This window comes from Mobula hypostoma, chromosome 19, assembly GCF_963921235.1.
Source record: "Mobula hypostoma chromosome 19, sMobHyp1.1, whole genome shotgun sequence".
Taxonomy (NCBI): Eukaryota; Metazoa; Chordata; class Chondrichthyes; order Myliobatiformes; family Myliobatidae; genus Mobula; species Mobula hypostoma.
Window position 1 is genome coordinate 19,467,882 of NC_086115.1, and position 16,150 is coordinate 19,484,031.

Below are 16,150 nucleotides of genomic sequence, written 5' to 3' on the forward strand. Positions count from 1 at the left end.
GCTTCCAAGTTCCTGCCTGATGGTCTCATATTTCCCCTTACTCCAATTAAATGCTTTCCTAACTTGTCTGTTCCTATCCCTCTCCAATGCTATGGTAAAGGAGATAGAATTGTGATCACAGGAGATTTGAGGTGTTTATTTAAGGGCAGGGTATAGCAGTTTAGAAAGTTGAATTTGGGTAGTGGGGAGGGTGGACAGGCTAGAACTTTATTCCATAGAGCATAGGAGACGGAGGTGATCTTGTAGAGGTGTGTAAAATCACGAGGGGTAAATGTAGGGGACATACACTCGGCCTTTTGCCCAGAGTTGGAATATCAAGCACGACAGGTTTAAGGGGAAAAGTGAGAGATTTAGTAGGAGTTAGAGGAACACACACAAAATGCTGAAGGAACTCAGTCTATCTGGAGGCATCTGAGGGAATAGGCTGTTGACCTTTCAGGCCAAGGCCCTTCATGATGAGAAAGGAAGGATTCAGAAGCCAGAAAATAAGAGAAATCGATTTTCATGCCATTAGGTTGGAGGCTACCCAGGTGAAATGAGAGACACTTAACAATTTTTTATTCAAAGGGTAGAGGACTGAGCTGCCAAAGGAAGTGGTTACAGCAGGTACAATAACAATCTTTGACAAAACAGTTGTACAGATGCATGGATCGGACAGGTTTAGAAGATTCTGGATGAAACATGGGGATTCACTTCGATGGGGAATCTTGGCATGGAACATTTGGGCTGAAGGGCCTGTTTTCATGCTCTGTAACTATTGACTAGAAGACACAAGGTAAAAGGGGGAAGATTTAATAAGAACCTGAGGGACAACTTTTTCATTCTGATTTCAATTGCTATATAGAAGGAGCTGCCTGGGGAAGTGGTTGAAAGAGATAAATAAACAATATTTGAAACACACTTCGATATACACATGGATAGAAAAGACTTGGAGGGATATGGTCCAATCATAGAAAAATGGGATAGGCATCTTAGCATGATCAACTAGTTGGGCTAGGACCTGTTTCCATGACAGTCTCTAATTGGTTCTTTAGCCCTTTGACAGATATACAAGTAACTTCTCAGTAGGAAGAAAGGTGGGGGAAAAGGTGGAACAAATTTTGCATCACTTTTGGTGCAGATCTTGTGGGCCAAGAACCTTTTTATACTCTTACCCACAATCCAGAAACCTGTCTGTCCAAGTTGGCCCATTGTTCCTGCCTACTCCTGCCTTGATGAATGTGTGTCCATGTACCTTGATCCTGTTTTCTCCTCTTGGGTTCAGTATTTCCCACCTGCATCTGTGACACTTCACATGTGTTTAATCTTCTCACAGCTTTTAATTCCCTGGCCCTGATGGTCTCATTTTCACCATGGGTCCAGTTTCTGTGCAATTCTATACCCCATCAAAAATGCCTTAAAGCTCTTCAATTCTTTCGCAACAACAGACCCAATCAGTTTCCCTCCTCTGGCAGAACTGGTCCTCAGACTCAACAATTTTGCCTTTCAGCTTCCATTTTCTCCAAGTGCAAGGTGTAACCATAGGTTGATCGTCCATTGTTGACGTCGATGAGGACCTCGACACCGTTACGATGGTGTCGAGACTAGCGCGTGAGATGGGACTAGGCGCAGTGGATGACCAGGACGTCTTCTGTGTCTTGTCCTGCTCTACACGTTCCACAACGCTTGCAGAGACCGCCTTCTTGACCGTTGGACCTTCCATAGGTCTCGTCCGCTCAATCCGCCGGAGTCTGTCTTCACATGCTGGGATATACAACTCCCTATCACACCGAGGGTTTGAGACCCGTCGGCTACCCTCACCTGGTTTAGCCAGCTTGTCGAAGCCGTTGCCCGGAGTGTGGCCGCTGTCACATGCAAACAGCTTCGGGGAGCCACAGGTGAGAGCTGAGTGCCAGGTGGGGACCAAAGGTGGACTAACCGCCCTGAAAAGGACGCGACATGTTCCCCCACCAGAGGTGCTACCTGTCCCTGACACCCCATACACACATAGACACATGCATGGGTCACTGCTATGCCTGCTTTTTTGTTGGCTGGCTGTTCCACTTAGTCAATGTTCAAAGCCTTTCCTGGTTATGCTCCCCAACTCTTTCTGTATTACATTCACATCTGCATTGGTGCTGCTACGTGCATTCATGCTGTGCTCGTCAATTTCATCAACTTTGTCTCCAGCATCCATCTTCCCTTTAAAATTCACTTGGTCCATTTCTGACACTTCTCTCTCTCCTTTCTCAATCTTTGTCTGCATCTCTAGAGACAAACTGTCTACTGATATCTTATAAAGCTGCCGACTTCCATAGCTGTCTTGACTATACTTCCCACACTGTCTCCTGGAAAAATGTGATTCCCTTTTTATAGTTTTATCTTCACTGCACCTATTCCCAGGATGAAGCTTTCCTTGTCAGGACATCAGAGATGTCATCTTCCTTCAAAGAAAAGGATTTCCCTTCCTCTACCACTGCCCTCTCCTGCATCTCTCAATTTCCTTAACATCCCCCTTCAACCCATCTTCTTGCTGCCTTAACAGGGTTAGAATTCCTCGTCGTCACTATTCACTCCATTAGCCGTCGCATCCAGCACATCATTATCCACAACTTCTGCCACCTTAAACAGGACCCACCACCAAACACATCTTTACCTCCCACTTTCCAAAGAGATCACTCTCTCTGAGATAGCACTTCACCTGTGAATCTGCTGGGGTGATCGCCCATATAACAATTACAGCATGGAAACAGGCCATCTCGGCCCTTCTAATCCATGCCGAACTCTTACTCTTACTCTCACCTAGTCCCACCAACCTGCACTCAGCCCATAACCCTCCATTCCTTTCCTGTCCATATATCTATCCAATTTAACTTTAAACGACAACATCGAACCTGCCTCAACCACTTCTGCTGGAAGCTCGTTCCACACAGCTACCACTCTCTGAGTAAAGAAGTTCCCCCTGAACTTTTGCCCTTTAACTCTCAACTCATGTCCTCTTGTTTGAATCTCCCCCACTCTCAATGGAAAAAGCCTATCCACGTCAACTCTATCTAACCCCCCCCTCATAATTTTAAATACCTCTAAGTCCCCGCTCAACCTTCTACGCTCCAAAGAATAAAGACCTAACTTGTTCAACCTTTCTCTGTAACTTAAGAGATGAAACCCAGGCAACATCTTAGTAAATCTCCTCTGTACTCTTTCAATTTTATTGACCTCTTTCCTATAATTCGGTGACCAGAACTGTACACAATACTCCAAATTTGGCCTCACCAATGTCTTATACAATTTCAACATTACATCTCAACTCCTATACTCAATGCTCTGATTTATAAAAGACAACATACCAAAAGCTTTCTTTAGCACCCTATCCACATGAGATTCCACCTTCAGGGAAGTATGCACCATTATTCCTAGATCCCTCTGTTCTACTGCATTTTTCAATGCCCTACCATTTACCACGTATGTCCTATTTTGATTAGTCCTACCAATTCCACCCAAATAGCCTCCCTAGATGAGTCCACTAATCTATCCTGCCAGAGCACCGCTGTTATATTTTCTCTGACAAGCAATGCAACACCTCCCCCTCTTGCCCCTCCAATTCTATCACACCTGAAGCAATGAAATCTAGGAATATTCAGTTGCCAATCACACCCCTCCTGCAACCATGTTTCACTAATAGCTACAACATCATATTTCCAGGTATCAATCCATGCTCTAAGCTCATCCACCTTTCCACAATGCTCCCAGCATTAAAATGGATGCATTTAAGAAACTCTCTACCTCTTACTCTCTGTTTATCCTTAATGGAGCAAACAACTTTGTTATCTTTTTCTTCCTTCACCCCTACATCTTTGGTCTGAGTGCTCTGTGATCAGTCCCCTTCCTATCCTCCCTCACACACTGTCTACTAGCTTTCTCTATTTGTGAACTAACCTCCTATCTCCTAGTCTCCAATTTGATTCCCACCCCTGGTAGTCCTGATGTGGCCTCCGCTACATTGAGACACATTTTGTTGAGCGCCTTCACTTCATCTGCAAAAAGCAGGATTTCCTGGTGACCAACCATTCTAATCCCAGTCCACATTCCCATTCCGATGTGTTCTCTTTTACTGACACAATGAGGCACGCACCCTCATATTTCACCTGGGTAGCCTCCAACCTGATTCTATGAATATCAATTTCTTCACATTCTGGTAAATTTCTCTCCATCCCTCTTCTTCAAGACCCCTCTCTGGCCCCTATCTTGTCTCTTCTTACCTGCCTATCACCTTCCTCTGGTGTCCCTCCTCCTTCCCTTTCTCCCATGGTTGACTCTTCTGTCCTATCAGTTACCTTCTCCAGCTCTTTACCTTTTACACTTATCTTCTCCCAGCTTAATTCATTCCTCCACTTCCCTATCCACCTGAATTCACAAATCACCCCCTGGCTGGGGCTCCTTCCCTTCACCCCACCCCCCACACCTTTTTCTGACTTCTTTCCTTTCCATTCCTAATGAAGGGGCTTGGGCCAAAGCATCAACTGTTGATGTTTCTGTAGATGCTGATGACCTGCTAAGTTGCTCCAGCATTTTGTGTGTTGCTCTGGATGTCCAGCATCTGCAGAATCTGAACTCACCTCTTATCCTCATCTGCCTATCACCTTCCCCTCGTGTCACTCCTCTTTCCCTAGTACTGATGAAGGATCTTGGCCCAAAATGTCGACTGTTTACTCTTTTCCATAGATGCTGCCTGGCCTGCTGAATTTCTCCAGCATTTTGTGTGTGTTCCCTTGGATTTCCAGCATCTATAGATTTTTTTTGGATCTGCAGAATCTCTTGTGTTTGTGTTCTTGTACTGATGAATTGGAATAGCTTAATGGGTACAGTTATCAGCACATTAAGCTACCAGGCAAGAGTTGTTAATGATGAGACTTGGCCAACAGATTAATTTTAAGCATAAGAAGGAACAAAACTGAAAAATGGTCGCTAGCCAAAGTGGATCAGGGCGTATCTTTGGAATTAGCAAGTTATATTTTACATGAGAAATTCTTCAAATACAAGAAGCAAGTCGATTTAGAACTCTGAATAGTAGAGCACAGACCATTTGCTTACCAGATCTTTGCCCACCATGATATCAGTGTATCTAATCTAATCTAATCTCATCTCCTTAACTTGGTTTGTATTCCTCTGTTGCTGTATTCCCTGCCTGTTCATGTTACATTCACACATGGCAGATGGGAAAATATACTATGGTGTATAATTTGTAGCTATGGGGTTTTAGCATGTTATGGGTAAGTGAACTAATGCAGTACTTTGAAATGTGTCTTTGAATATTTCAAAGTAATTTGAAATATCTGTATTGTACAGGGGTGAAGGAAGGGATTTGAATATTGGATTCTTAGTTATTCCATGCTCTTTTGGGCTGGAATTAGTTACTTGGTAGTTGATTCACTGAAACCACGAATGCAACCACATTGAAAGCCAATAAATCTTGAAAACTGAATCCTGATGTATATCGTTAGAGGGATAGAAGGTGCATCCAAAGGCAAGATGTTTTTACAAGTCCCTCGGGCCTCAACACATGCAAGTCTGGGATGTAATTGAAGCCATTGCTCCATCCTGTAACATTTGATATGAGTGCCACCGTTTTTGGCACAAGTTTTACAGGTACATTTTAAAGTTTGTGCTTTAAATGTGGTCTTGTTTCCTTTTCTACAGGTTATATAATCATATACAACAACCAAGTAAATTGCTGTTTGGGTGTGATTATTGTTTGTTTAAGGTAAGTTTTAAAATATGGCAGTTGTGTTGATTACAGTTTGAGTGAAATGCAAATTTTAAGGTACAAACTGTAAAAGGGGATAAAGGATGTGAATAGGATGAAGCACAAGCAGAAAATGTTGGGTGGATGGGTGGGGGGAGGACTCGAGTCTTGATGAAGCGTCTTGGCCCAAAGTGTTTCTGAAGTCTGATATTATCTGTGGGAGAGGAAAAGGTTAACATTTCAGATCTGTGACCCTTTGTCAGAGCTAGAAAAGAGATCCAACTAGATTTTCTGTAGGAAGGAAGATGGAGTAGGGATGTGGTGAGAACAAATGGAGTGTCTGATAGGATGAGTTGAAATTGCTTAATGAGGACATTACAGTGCATTAAGTTACCAGGTCTGTGAAAAGAGATCTTAACGGTAAGATGGTTACACTTGACCACGGGCTATGCATATATGTAGAATGAGAGGAAATAAATGAAATGAATAATATTCAAAGCTGAGTAGGCTAGGCAACATCTTTGGATAAAGAAATTAGTATTTCAAATGAGTGAGTGGTTTTCAGACCTGAAAAAAGGAGATAAGTTAGCCATGGTATAACATGGATGGTAGCACAGCACGGGAATAGAATATTCAGCCCACCATGTCTATGCCAAATGTAATGGCAATGTAACTAATTCCAACATTTGCACATGGTCCATTTCCCTCTTTTCCCTACCTGTTCGCTTATCTAAATACACTTAAACCTTGCTATTGTATCTGCTTCTCCTTCCTCCCTTGGCAGTACTTTTCAGGCAGCAAAACTATGTGTATAGAAAAATCTTCCTTTGCACATCTCCTTTAAACCTTCCTCCTCTGTCAGAGTAAACTCTGTCAGTGTATTTTATTCTCTATCAAATTTTTGGTGATTTCTGTTAGGTTTGATTTCCGTAACCTGAATGGCTGTAACCTAGGGTTGCCCATACACAAAGCATTTATTGCTCGAAAGATGGAATTATTCAACAAATAACAAACCAGTAGGTATGATCTAACAGCCAATGCAAAAACATAGACATGAGCTACTGCCGATGCTGGAAATCTTGAGCAAAACACAAATGCTTGGGGAACTCAGCAGGTTAGGCAGCATCTATGGAGGGGAATAAACAGTAAACATTTCTGGGCATGACCCCTCATCAGGATTGGAGCAGGAGCCTCAATAAGCAGGTGGTGTGGGGAAAAGAAGCTGACAGGTGCTAGGTGAGACCAGGTGAAGGGAACGGATGGTGAAGGAGGGTGGGGGTGAAGTAAGTTGGAAAGTGATAGGTGGAATATTTAAAGGGGTGAAGAAGGAATCAAATAGAAGAGGACAGTGGATCATAGGAGAAAGGGATGAAGAGGGGCATCCGAAGGTGGAGATTAGCAGGAGAGAAGAGGTGAGAGGGGAATCAGAATGGTGAATGGAAAAAGAGGAAGAAACTACAAGAAGTTAGAGAAATTGATGTTTATGGCATCAAGTTGGAGGCTACCGGGCAGAATAAGGTGTTGCTCCTCCAACCTGAATGTGGACTCATGGCAGTAGAAGAGCCACAGATAGACATGTCAGAATAGGAGATCAATTTGAAATGTGTGGCCACCAAGCTGTCTTCCTTTTGTGGTGTGCATCTGGTTGAAGTGGTTCTTCAATTTACATCAGATCTTTCCAATGTAGGGGATGCCACATGTGCAGTGAATAACCCTGACAAACTCGCAGGTGGAGTCTCAACACACCTGGAAGAACTGTTTGGGGCACTGAATTGTGAGGGAGAAAGTGTCGGGGAACATGTAGTACTTGTCCTGCTTGCAAGGATAAGTGCCAGAAGGGAGTTCGGTGGGGATGGATGAGTGGACAGAAAGACACTGAGAGCGTGATCCCTGCAGAACATGGAGGAAGGAAAGGTGTGCTTAGTGGTGCCAGATGTTGTACTAGATACCAAGGTTCATGGGTGGTAGGCAAGGACAAGTGATTGTGGCAGAAGGATGGGAGAGGGTTGTGTGAGAAATGGAAGAGATGTGGGTTTGGGCAGTATCAGTGATGAAAGGAAACCCTGTTCTTTGTAAAAGGACATCTTGTATTTTCTAAAAAGAAAAGCCTCATTCTTAGAACAGATGTGAAGGTGGAGGAGCTAAAAAAAAAAAGCAATAGTTTTGAAGATGATAGGGTGGGAAGAGGTTAAAGGGATCACAGTGCCTTAAATTTTTAAGGCTATGAAAGAAGATAACTATGGGTCTTGCAGGAGAGTAGAAAAATGTGACGTGACAAATTATGAGCTTCTTAAGCAAGAACTAGGGAGAATTGATTGGGAACAGTTGTTTTTGGGCAAGTTCACCTCTAATAAGTTGGAAAAAAACTTGAAGAGAATTGGAGGAGCCAGGAGGGGCCTTGGCAAGCAGGGTTTAAAAAGAATACCAAGGCATTCTTTACACCAAGAGCAAGAGGATTACTTTACACCTGTATTCACCAAGGAGGAGAACCTGGAGGATTACAATATCAATGTAGACCACGCTAATATAGTGAGATAATGGAGGAAGTAGTATTGCCTCTTAAAGAACATTAAGGTGGATAAAAGTCCCCAGGGCCCGATGACATATACTCAGCTTACTGAGAGGCAACAGATGGGATTTCTAGGGCATCAACCAAGATCTTCATGTCCTCTCAGGCTATAGATGAGGTCCTAGAGCATTGGTAAGTAGCTAAAGTTCAAGAAGATAAATAATTCTGCTAATTTTTGACTGGTAAGTCTCATGTCGCTGCTGGAAGTAGGGTGGATGTTGGTGGGGGGAGGAATATTAGAAATAAGATTTGGAAAAAAAACATGGCCTAATTAGAGTCAGTCAGCATGTCTTTATGCAAGGCAAGTCATGTGTTATGAACTTGATTGAGTTTTTTTAAGGAGATGATGAAAGTGATAAGTCAGAGCCATGGATGTTATCTACATGGAAGTTTGTATGATTGACAAGATCCCTCATGATAGGCTCATCCAGAAGATTGAGGTGCATAGGATCAATGGTGATGTGGATGTTTGGATTCAGAGTTGACTTGTCCATAGAAATAGAGAATAGTGATCCAGGGGACTTATTCTGGCTGGAGGTCCATGTTTAATTGTTTACAGCGGGGATCTGTATTGTGACCTCTGCTGTTTGTGATGAGTGACTTGGATGAATATGTTGGGTGAATCAGTAAGTTTCACATGTGATACTAAGATAGTTGTGGATTATATTGTATCGACAATTACTTCAGGTACTATATACCGCCTATACGTAACAGTATATAGTTCAGTTGCAGATATGGGCAGAGAAATGGCTGATGGAACTTACTGGTGAAATGAGGTGGTGCATCTTGAAAGATCAATGGTAGGACCCTTAAATGTTAATGTACAGAAGAATCTGGGGTTCCAGTTCTATAGTTCTCTAAAAGTGACTGCGCAGGGTAATATGGTGGTATATGGTAAGCTTGCCTTTGTTGGTTGGGACATTGAGTTCAAGAGTGAGGAAGTTGTATTGCAACTTTATAAAACAGTGGTTACAGCACATCTGGAGTATTGCATTCATTTCTGGTCAGCCCTTTATAGAAGGATGTAGTAGCTTTGGGGAGGGTGCAGAATAGGTTTACCAGGCATGGTTGCAGCATGCACAATAAGGACTGACCTCTTTGCATTCTTACTCAAAGTGCAGTGAAGTTTGCATCTCTCGCGTTGATGGACAGAAGTGATCCTTCTGGAACAGACATTAATTGTACTTGCTCACTTTCCTCAGACTGATACTGTATCCGGGAGCAAGGCTCAATCCTGTTGGGTTAGAAACATAGAAAACCTACAGCACAATACAGGCCCTTCGGCCCACAAAGCTGTGCCAAACATGTCCTTGCCTTAGAACTACCTAGGCTAACCATAGCCCTTTATTTTTCTAAGCTCCATGTACCAATCCAGGAGTCTCTTAAAAGACCCTATCGTTTCCGCCTCTACCACCACTGCTGGCAGCTCATTCTATGCGCTCACAATTCTTTTGTGTTTTTAAAAAAAAACCAACAACAACAAACAAACTTACCCCTGACATCTCCTCTGTACCTACTTCCAAGCACCTTAAAACTATGCCCTCTTGTGCTAGCCATTTCAGCTCTGCGGAAAAAGCCTCTGACTAGCCACACAATCAATGCCTCTCGCCATCTTATACACCTCTATCTGGTCACCTCTCATCCTCCGTTGCTCCAAGGAGAAAAGGCCGAGTTCACTGAACCTATTCTCATAAGGCATGCTCCCCAATCCAGGCAACATCCTTGTAAGTCTCCTCTGCACCCTTTCTATGGTTTCCACATCCTTCCTATAGTTAGGCAACAAGAACTGAGCACAGTACTCCCAAGTGGGGTCTGACCAGGGTCCAATATAGCTGCAACATTACCTCTCGGCTCCTAAACTCAATCCCACGATTGATGAAGGCCGTTGCACCATATGCTTTCTTAACCACAGAGTCAACCTGCGCAGCAGGTTTGAGTGTCCTGTGGACCCGGACCCCAAGATCCCTCTGATCCTCCACACTGCCAATAGTCTTACCATTAATGCTATATTCCGCCATCATACTTGACCAACTGAAATGAACAACCTCTCACTTATCTGGGTTGAACTACATCTGCCGCTTCTCAGCCCAGTTTTACATCCTATCAATGTCCCGCTGTAACCTCTGACAGCCCTCTACACTATCCACAACACCCCCAACCTTGGTGTCATCAACAAATTTACTAACCCATCATTCCACTTCCTCATCCAGGTTATTTATAAAAGTCATGAAGAGTAGGGCTCCCAGAACAGATCCCTGAGGCACACCACTGGTGACCGATCTCCATGCAAAATACAGCACATCTACAACCACTCTTTGCCTTCTGTGGGCAAGCCAGTTCTGGATCCACAAAGCAATGTCCCATGCCTCCTTACTTTCTCAATAAGCCTTGCATGGGGTACCTTGTCAAATACCTTGCTGAAATCCATATATACTACATCTACTGCTCTACCATCATCAATGTGTTTAGTCACATCCTCAAAAAATTCAATCAGGCTCGTAAGGCATGACCTGCTTTTGACAAAGCAGTGCTAACTATTCCTAATCATATTATGCCTCTCCAAATGTTCATAAATCCTGCTTCTCAGGATCTTTTCCATCATCTTACCAACCACTGAAGTAAGATTCACTGGCCTATAATTTCCTGGGCTATCTCTACTCCTTTTCTTGAATAATGGAACAACATCCGTAATCCTCCAATCTTCCAGAACCTCTCCCATCCCCATTGATGATGCAAAGATCATCACCAGAGGCTCAGTGATCTCATCCAGTCCCAGTGACTTATCCAACTTGATGCTTTCCAAAAGCTCCAGCACATCCTCTTCCTTAATATCTACATGCTCAAGCTTTTCAGTCCGCTGCAAGGCATCCCTACAATCGCCAAGATCCTTTTCCGTAATGAATACTGAAGCAAAGTGTTCATTAAGTACCTTTGCTATCTCCTCCAATTCCATACACACTTTTCCACTGTCACACTTGATTGGTCCTATTCTCTCACATCTTATCCTCTTGCTCTTCACATACTTGTAGAATCCCTTGGGGTTTTCCTTAATCCTGTCTGCCAAGGCCTTCTTATGGCCCCTTCTGGCTCCTAATTTCATTCTTAAGCTCCTTCCTGCTAGCTTTATAATCTTCTAGATTTCTATCATTACCTAGTTTTTGAACCTTTCGTAAGCTCTTCTTCTTGACTAGATTTACAACAGCCTTTGTACAGTACAGTTCCTGTATCCTACCATCCTTTCCCTGTCTCATTGGAACGTACCTACGCAGAACCCCGTGCAAATATCTCCTGAACATTTGCCACATCTCTTCCATACGTTTCCCTGAGAACATCTATTTCCAATTTATGCTTCCAAGTTCTTGCCTAATAGCCTCATATTTCCCCTTACTCCAATTAAACGCTTCCCTAATTTGTCTGTTCCTATCCTTCTCCAATGCTATAGTAAAGGAGATAGATTTGTGATCACTATCTCCTAAATGCTCTCCCACTGAGAGACCTGACACCTAACCAGGTTCATTTCCCAATACCAGATCAAGTACAGCCTCTCCTTTTGTAGGCTTATCTACATATTGTGTCAAGAAACCTTCCTGAACACACCTAACAAACTCCACCCCATCTAAACCCCTCACTCTAGGGAGATGCCAATCAATATTTGGGAAATTAAAATCTCCCACCACAACAACCCTGTTATTATTATTACTCCTTTCCAGGATCCGTCTGCCTATTTGCTCCTCTATGCCCCTGTTACTATTGGATGGTCTATAAAAAACACCCAGTAGAGGTATTGACCCCTTCCTATTCCTAACTTCCACCCACAGAGTCTCCATGGACAACCCCTCCATAACTGAATGCTTTTCTGCAGCTGTGACACTATCTCTGATCAACAGTGCTACCTCTTTTGCCTCCCTCCCTGTCCTTCTGAAACATGTGAAGCCTGGCACTTGAAGTAGCCATTCCTGCCTCTGCACCATTCATGTCTCTGTAATGGCCACAACATCATAGCTCCCAAGTGCTGATCCACGCTCTTAAGTTCATCCGCTTTATTTATAATACTCCTCACATTAAAATAGACACATCTCAAACCATCAGTCTGAGTGCATCCCTTCTCTATCACCTACCTATCCTCCCTTTCACACTGTCTCCAAGCTTTCTGTATTTGTGAGCCAACCTCCCTTTCCTCCGTCACTTCAGTTCAGTTCCCACCCCCCCATCAGTTCTAGTTTAATCTCTCCCCAATAGCCTTTGCAAACCGCCCCACCAGGATATTGGTCCCCTTCAGATTCAAGTACAACCTGTCCTTTTTATACAGGTCACACCTGCCCCAGAAGGGGTCCCAATGATTCAGAAATCTGAATCCTTGCCCCTGCTCCAATCCCTCAGCCACGCATTTATCCTCCACCTCATTCTATTCCATACTCACTGTCATGTGGCACTGGCAGTAATCCCGAGGTTACTACCTTTGAGGTCCTGCTTCTCAACTTCCTTCCTAACTCCCTGCAGTCTTTTTTCAGGACCTCTTCCCTTTTCCTACTAATGTCATTGGTACCAATATGTACCATGACCTCTGGCTGTTTTCCTTCCCACTTCAAGATATCGTGGATGCGATCAGAAGCATCCCGGACCCTGGCAGCTGGGAGGCAAACTACCATACGTGTTTCTTTCCTGCATCCACAGAATCACCTGTATGACCTGCTAACCATAGAGTCCCGTATCACTGCTGCATTTGCTTTCCCTACCCTTCTGAGCCACAGGGCCAGACTCTGTGCCAGAGGCGTAACCACTGTTGCTTCCCCCAGGTAGGCTGTCTCCCCCAATAGTACTCAAATAGGAGTACTTATTGTTAAGGGGGACAGCCATTGGGGTACGCTCTAGCATCTGCTTCTTGCCCTTCCCTCTCCTGACTGTTACCCACTTATCTGTCTCTCGAGGCCCCGGTGTGACTACCTGCCTATAGCTCCTTTCTATCACCTCCTCACTCTCCCTGATCAGACAAAGGTCACTGAGCTGCATCTCCAGTTCCCTAACGCGTTCCCCGAGGAGCTGCAGCTCAATGCACCTGGTGCAGATGTGGCCGTCCGGGAGGCTGGGAGTCTCCAGGAACTCCCACGTCTGACACTGAGCACAGAAAACTGGCCTCTCTCACATATTTTCTTTCTGTATTCTGAACAGATAACCTACCTCACCTCGACCCTTTATTGCCAAAGCCTTCCTCCTCTCTCTCCCACTACTCCTTCACCTGCTCTGTAAAGCTGTGTTCTTTTTAAACTCTTCCCGCTGTTCTCACTGGCCGACCTCCTCGTGCTTGTGCAGTCGTGTCCGGTTCAAACCGCTGAAGAAATAACCAGAAGAAAGGAGTTAACCATTTAGCATGGGATCGAGTGTGGGGTGCATGGAGATATTGGCAAGAATTGGGTCTCTGTGGGATGAATATTGCTGGGCACGAAAGGCAAAAGTAGTTGTCTGAGGAATGGGGATGATGTCATACAATTTTTCATAATATTTGATAAAGCTGTAATTTGGATGAATCTAATACACTATATTTTAACAGGATGGTATTAAACCAATGTGGGAAGATGACAAGAATAAAAAAGGTGGAAGATGGCTAATGACGCTTAACAAGCAACAGAGGCACAATGATCTGGATCGATACTGGCTGGAAACAGTAACTGCATTTCTCCTTTATTGTGCATAGTTAAAACACTCTGGGTTCCAAGTTCTGAACGTAGCTACAGTATGGATTTTATAAGCTGATAACTCCATCCAACTTAGTGCTACAAAAGGTCTGCCGCAGTCTGTTAATGGCATGGAATACTGCAGCATAGAAACTGGCTGTTTACATTGACTGTTCTATGCTTGGCCTACTTTTCATTTAATTCCAGTGATGCATCTTACATATGTTGCTTATTCTAAAGGCTGTCTACTCTTCTCATCAAATCTTTATGCAGGTTCCATATTATATCCACTCAGAACATAAAAATTCAAAACAAGAGTAGGCTTTTTAATATGCTGCACCTTTGATAGATCATTTGATCTGATTATTAACCTCATTTTCTCAGGCAAGCTTCTTAACCTTTAATTTCCCCCAAAAATTAATGCTGTCTTGAATGAAGCACCATCTGCAACTGACAGAAATTTTTCATTTTATTATACCGAGACCATGCCCCTTAGTTCTCAGTTAGTCTCCATTACAGCATCAATCATGACAAGACCTCTCTAATGTTTCAATGACATCCTCTATTCTGTCTCCGGAGTCCATGCAGGCTGAGGAATCCATTGTATCTCTTTACCCCATAATTTTATTCTCTTGTGTGGCCATCAACTTCCCTTTAATTTTTTGTTTACGACTTGGCATTTGGGTAGTTTATAGTAGCCAGTTAATCTACATGCATTGGGATTTTAGAGGAAACAGGAACACCTGCAGAAACACAAATGGTGATGGAGAGAATGTGCAAACTCCATGTGGGCAGCACCCAAGGTAAGGATCAAACCCAGGTCAGGTCTCTGGAGCTGAGGTAGTATTGCTGCTGCTGTACAATCCTGTCACCATAAAACAAGCTTTTGTTTGTGTATTTATTTAGAGATATGGAGCAGAACAGACCCTTCTGGCCCATCAAGCAACAGCCCAGCAATCCACCTATTTAACCCTAGCTTAATCACAGGATGGTTTACAATACCAATTAACCTACTAACTATGTTTGTACTATGTCTTTGGACTTTGGGAGAAAACTTTTCATCTGAACTTGCTTTCAAGAATGAAAGCAAAGCTCTGCAGAGTTAACTAGAAGCGCTCTTTCCAGACAGCAAGACTTCCTTTTGTCTTCTGTGGAATGTGGCTTTGAGAGGATGGTCATGACTAGACTGAACTCTTGCCTGAGCAAGGACCTGGACCCACTGCAATTTGCCTATTGCCACAATAGGTCAGTGGTAGATGCAATCTTAAAGGCTCGTCACACAGCCTTAGACCACCTGAACAATACAAACACCTGTGTCAGGATGTTGTTCATTGACTATAGATCAGCATTTAACACCATCATTCCCACAGTCGTGATTGAGAAGTTACAGAACCTGGCCTGTGTATCACCACCTGCAATTGGATCCTCGGCTTCCTAACTGGAAGACCACAATCTCTGCGGACACTTATAAAGAAGGCAAGACAGTGTCTATACTTCATTAGGAGTTTGAAGAGATCTGGTATAACAAATACACTCAAGAACTTCTATAGATGTACCGTGGAGAGCATTCTGACAGGCTGCATCAATGTGGGGGGGGGGTGCTACTGTACAGGACTGAAAGAAGCTGCAGAGGGTTGTAAACTTAGTTGGCTCCATCTTGGGTACTAGCCTGTAGAAGTACCCAGGACATCTTCAATTAGCGGTGTCTCAGAAAGGCAGTGTTCATTATTAAGAATCTCCAGCACCTAGGGCATGCCCTTTTCGCACTGTTACCATCAGGTAGGAGAGACAGAAGCCTGAATACACACACTCAGCAATTCAGGGACAGCTTCTTCCTCTCTGCCATCTGATTCCTAAATGGACATTCAACCCATGAACACTGCTTTACTTTAATATATATTCTGGGGTTTTTTTGCACCATTTTTAATCTATTCAATATATGTATACTGTAATTGATTTATTTTTTTATTCTATATTATGTATTGCAATGAACTGCTGCTAAGTTAACAAATTTCACGACACATGCCAGTGATAATAAATCTGATTCTAATATTCCATTTGCCTTGGCAATTACTTGCTGAACCTGTATACCAATGTTTCTTGTATGAAAATGATCTGGTCTCTGAACAACAATGTTCAATGGCCTTCTCAACTTCACCATCAAACCCACAGACAAGGTGGATGCTA

General features: G+C 43.4%; 1 protein-coding gene across 3 annotated transcripts in view; it reads left to right on the top strand.

The window, feature by feature from the left end:
* The window catches only part of eif4e1c (eukaryotic translation initiation factor 4E family member 1c), a 78,070-nt gene that overhangs the window by 50,953 nt on the left and 10,967 nt on the right, over positions 1 to 16,150 (top strand). For all 3 annotated transcript variants that reach the window (XM_063071482.1, XM_063071481.1, XM_063071479.1), the window contains 2 exons: positions 5,677 to 5,740; positions 13,840 to 13,953. In XM_063071482.1, the coding sequence (XP_062927552.1) occupies positions 5,677 to 5,740; positions 13,840 to 13,953 (178 nt within the window). The remainder of the gene's footprint in view (positions 1 to 5,676; positions 5,741 to 13,839; positions 13,954 to 16,150) is intronic.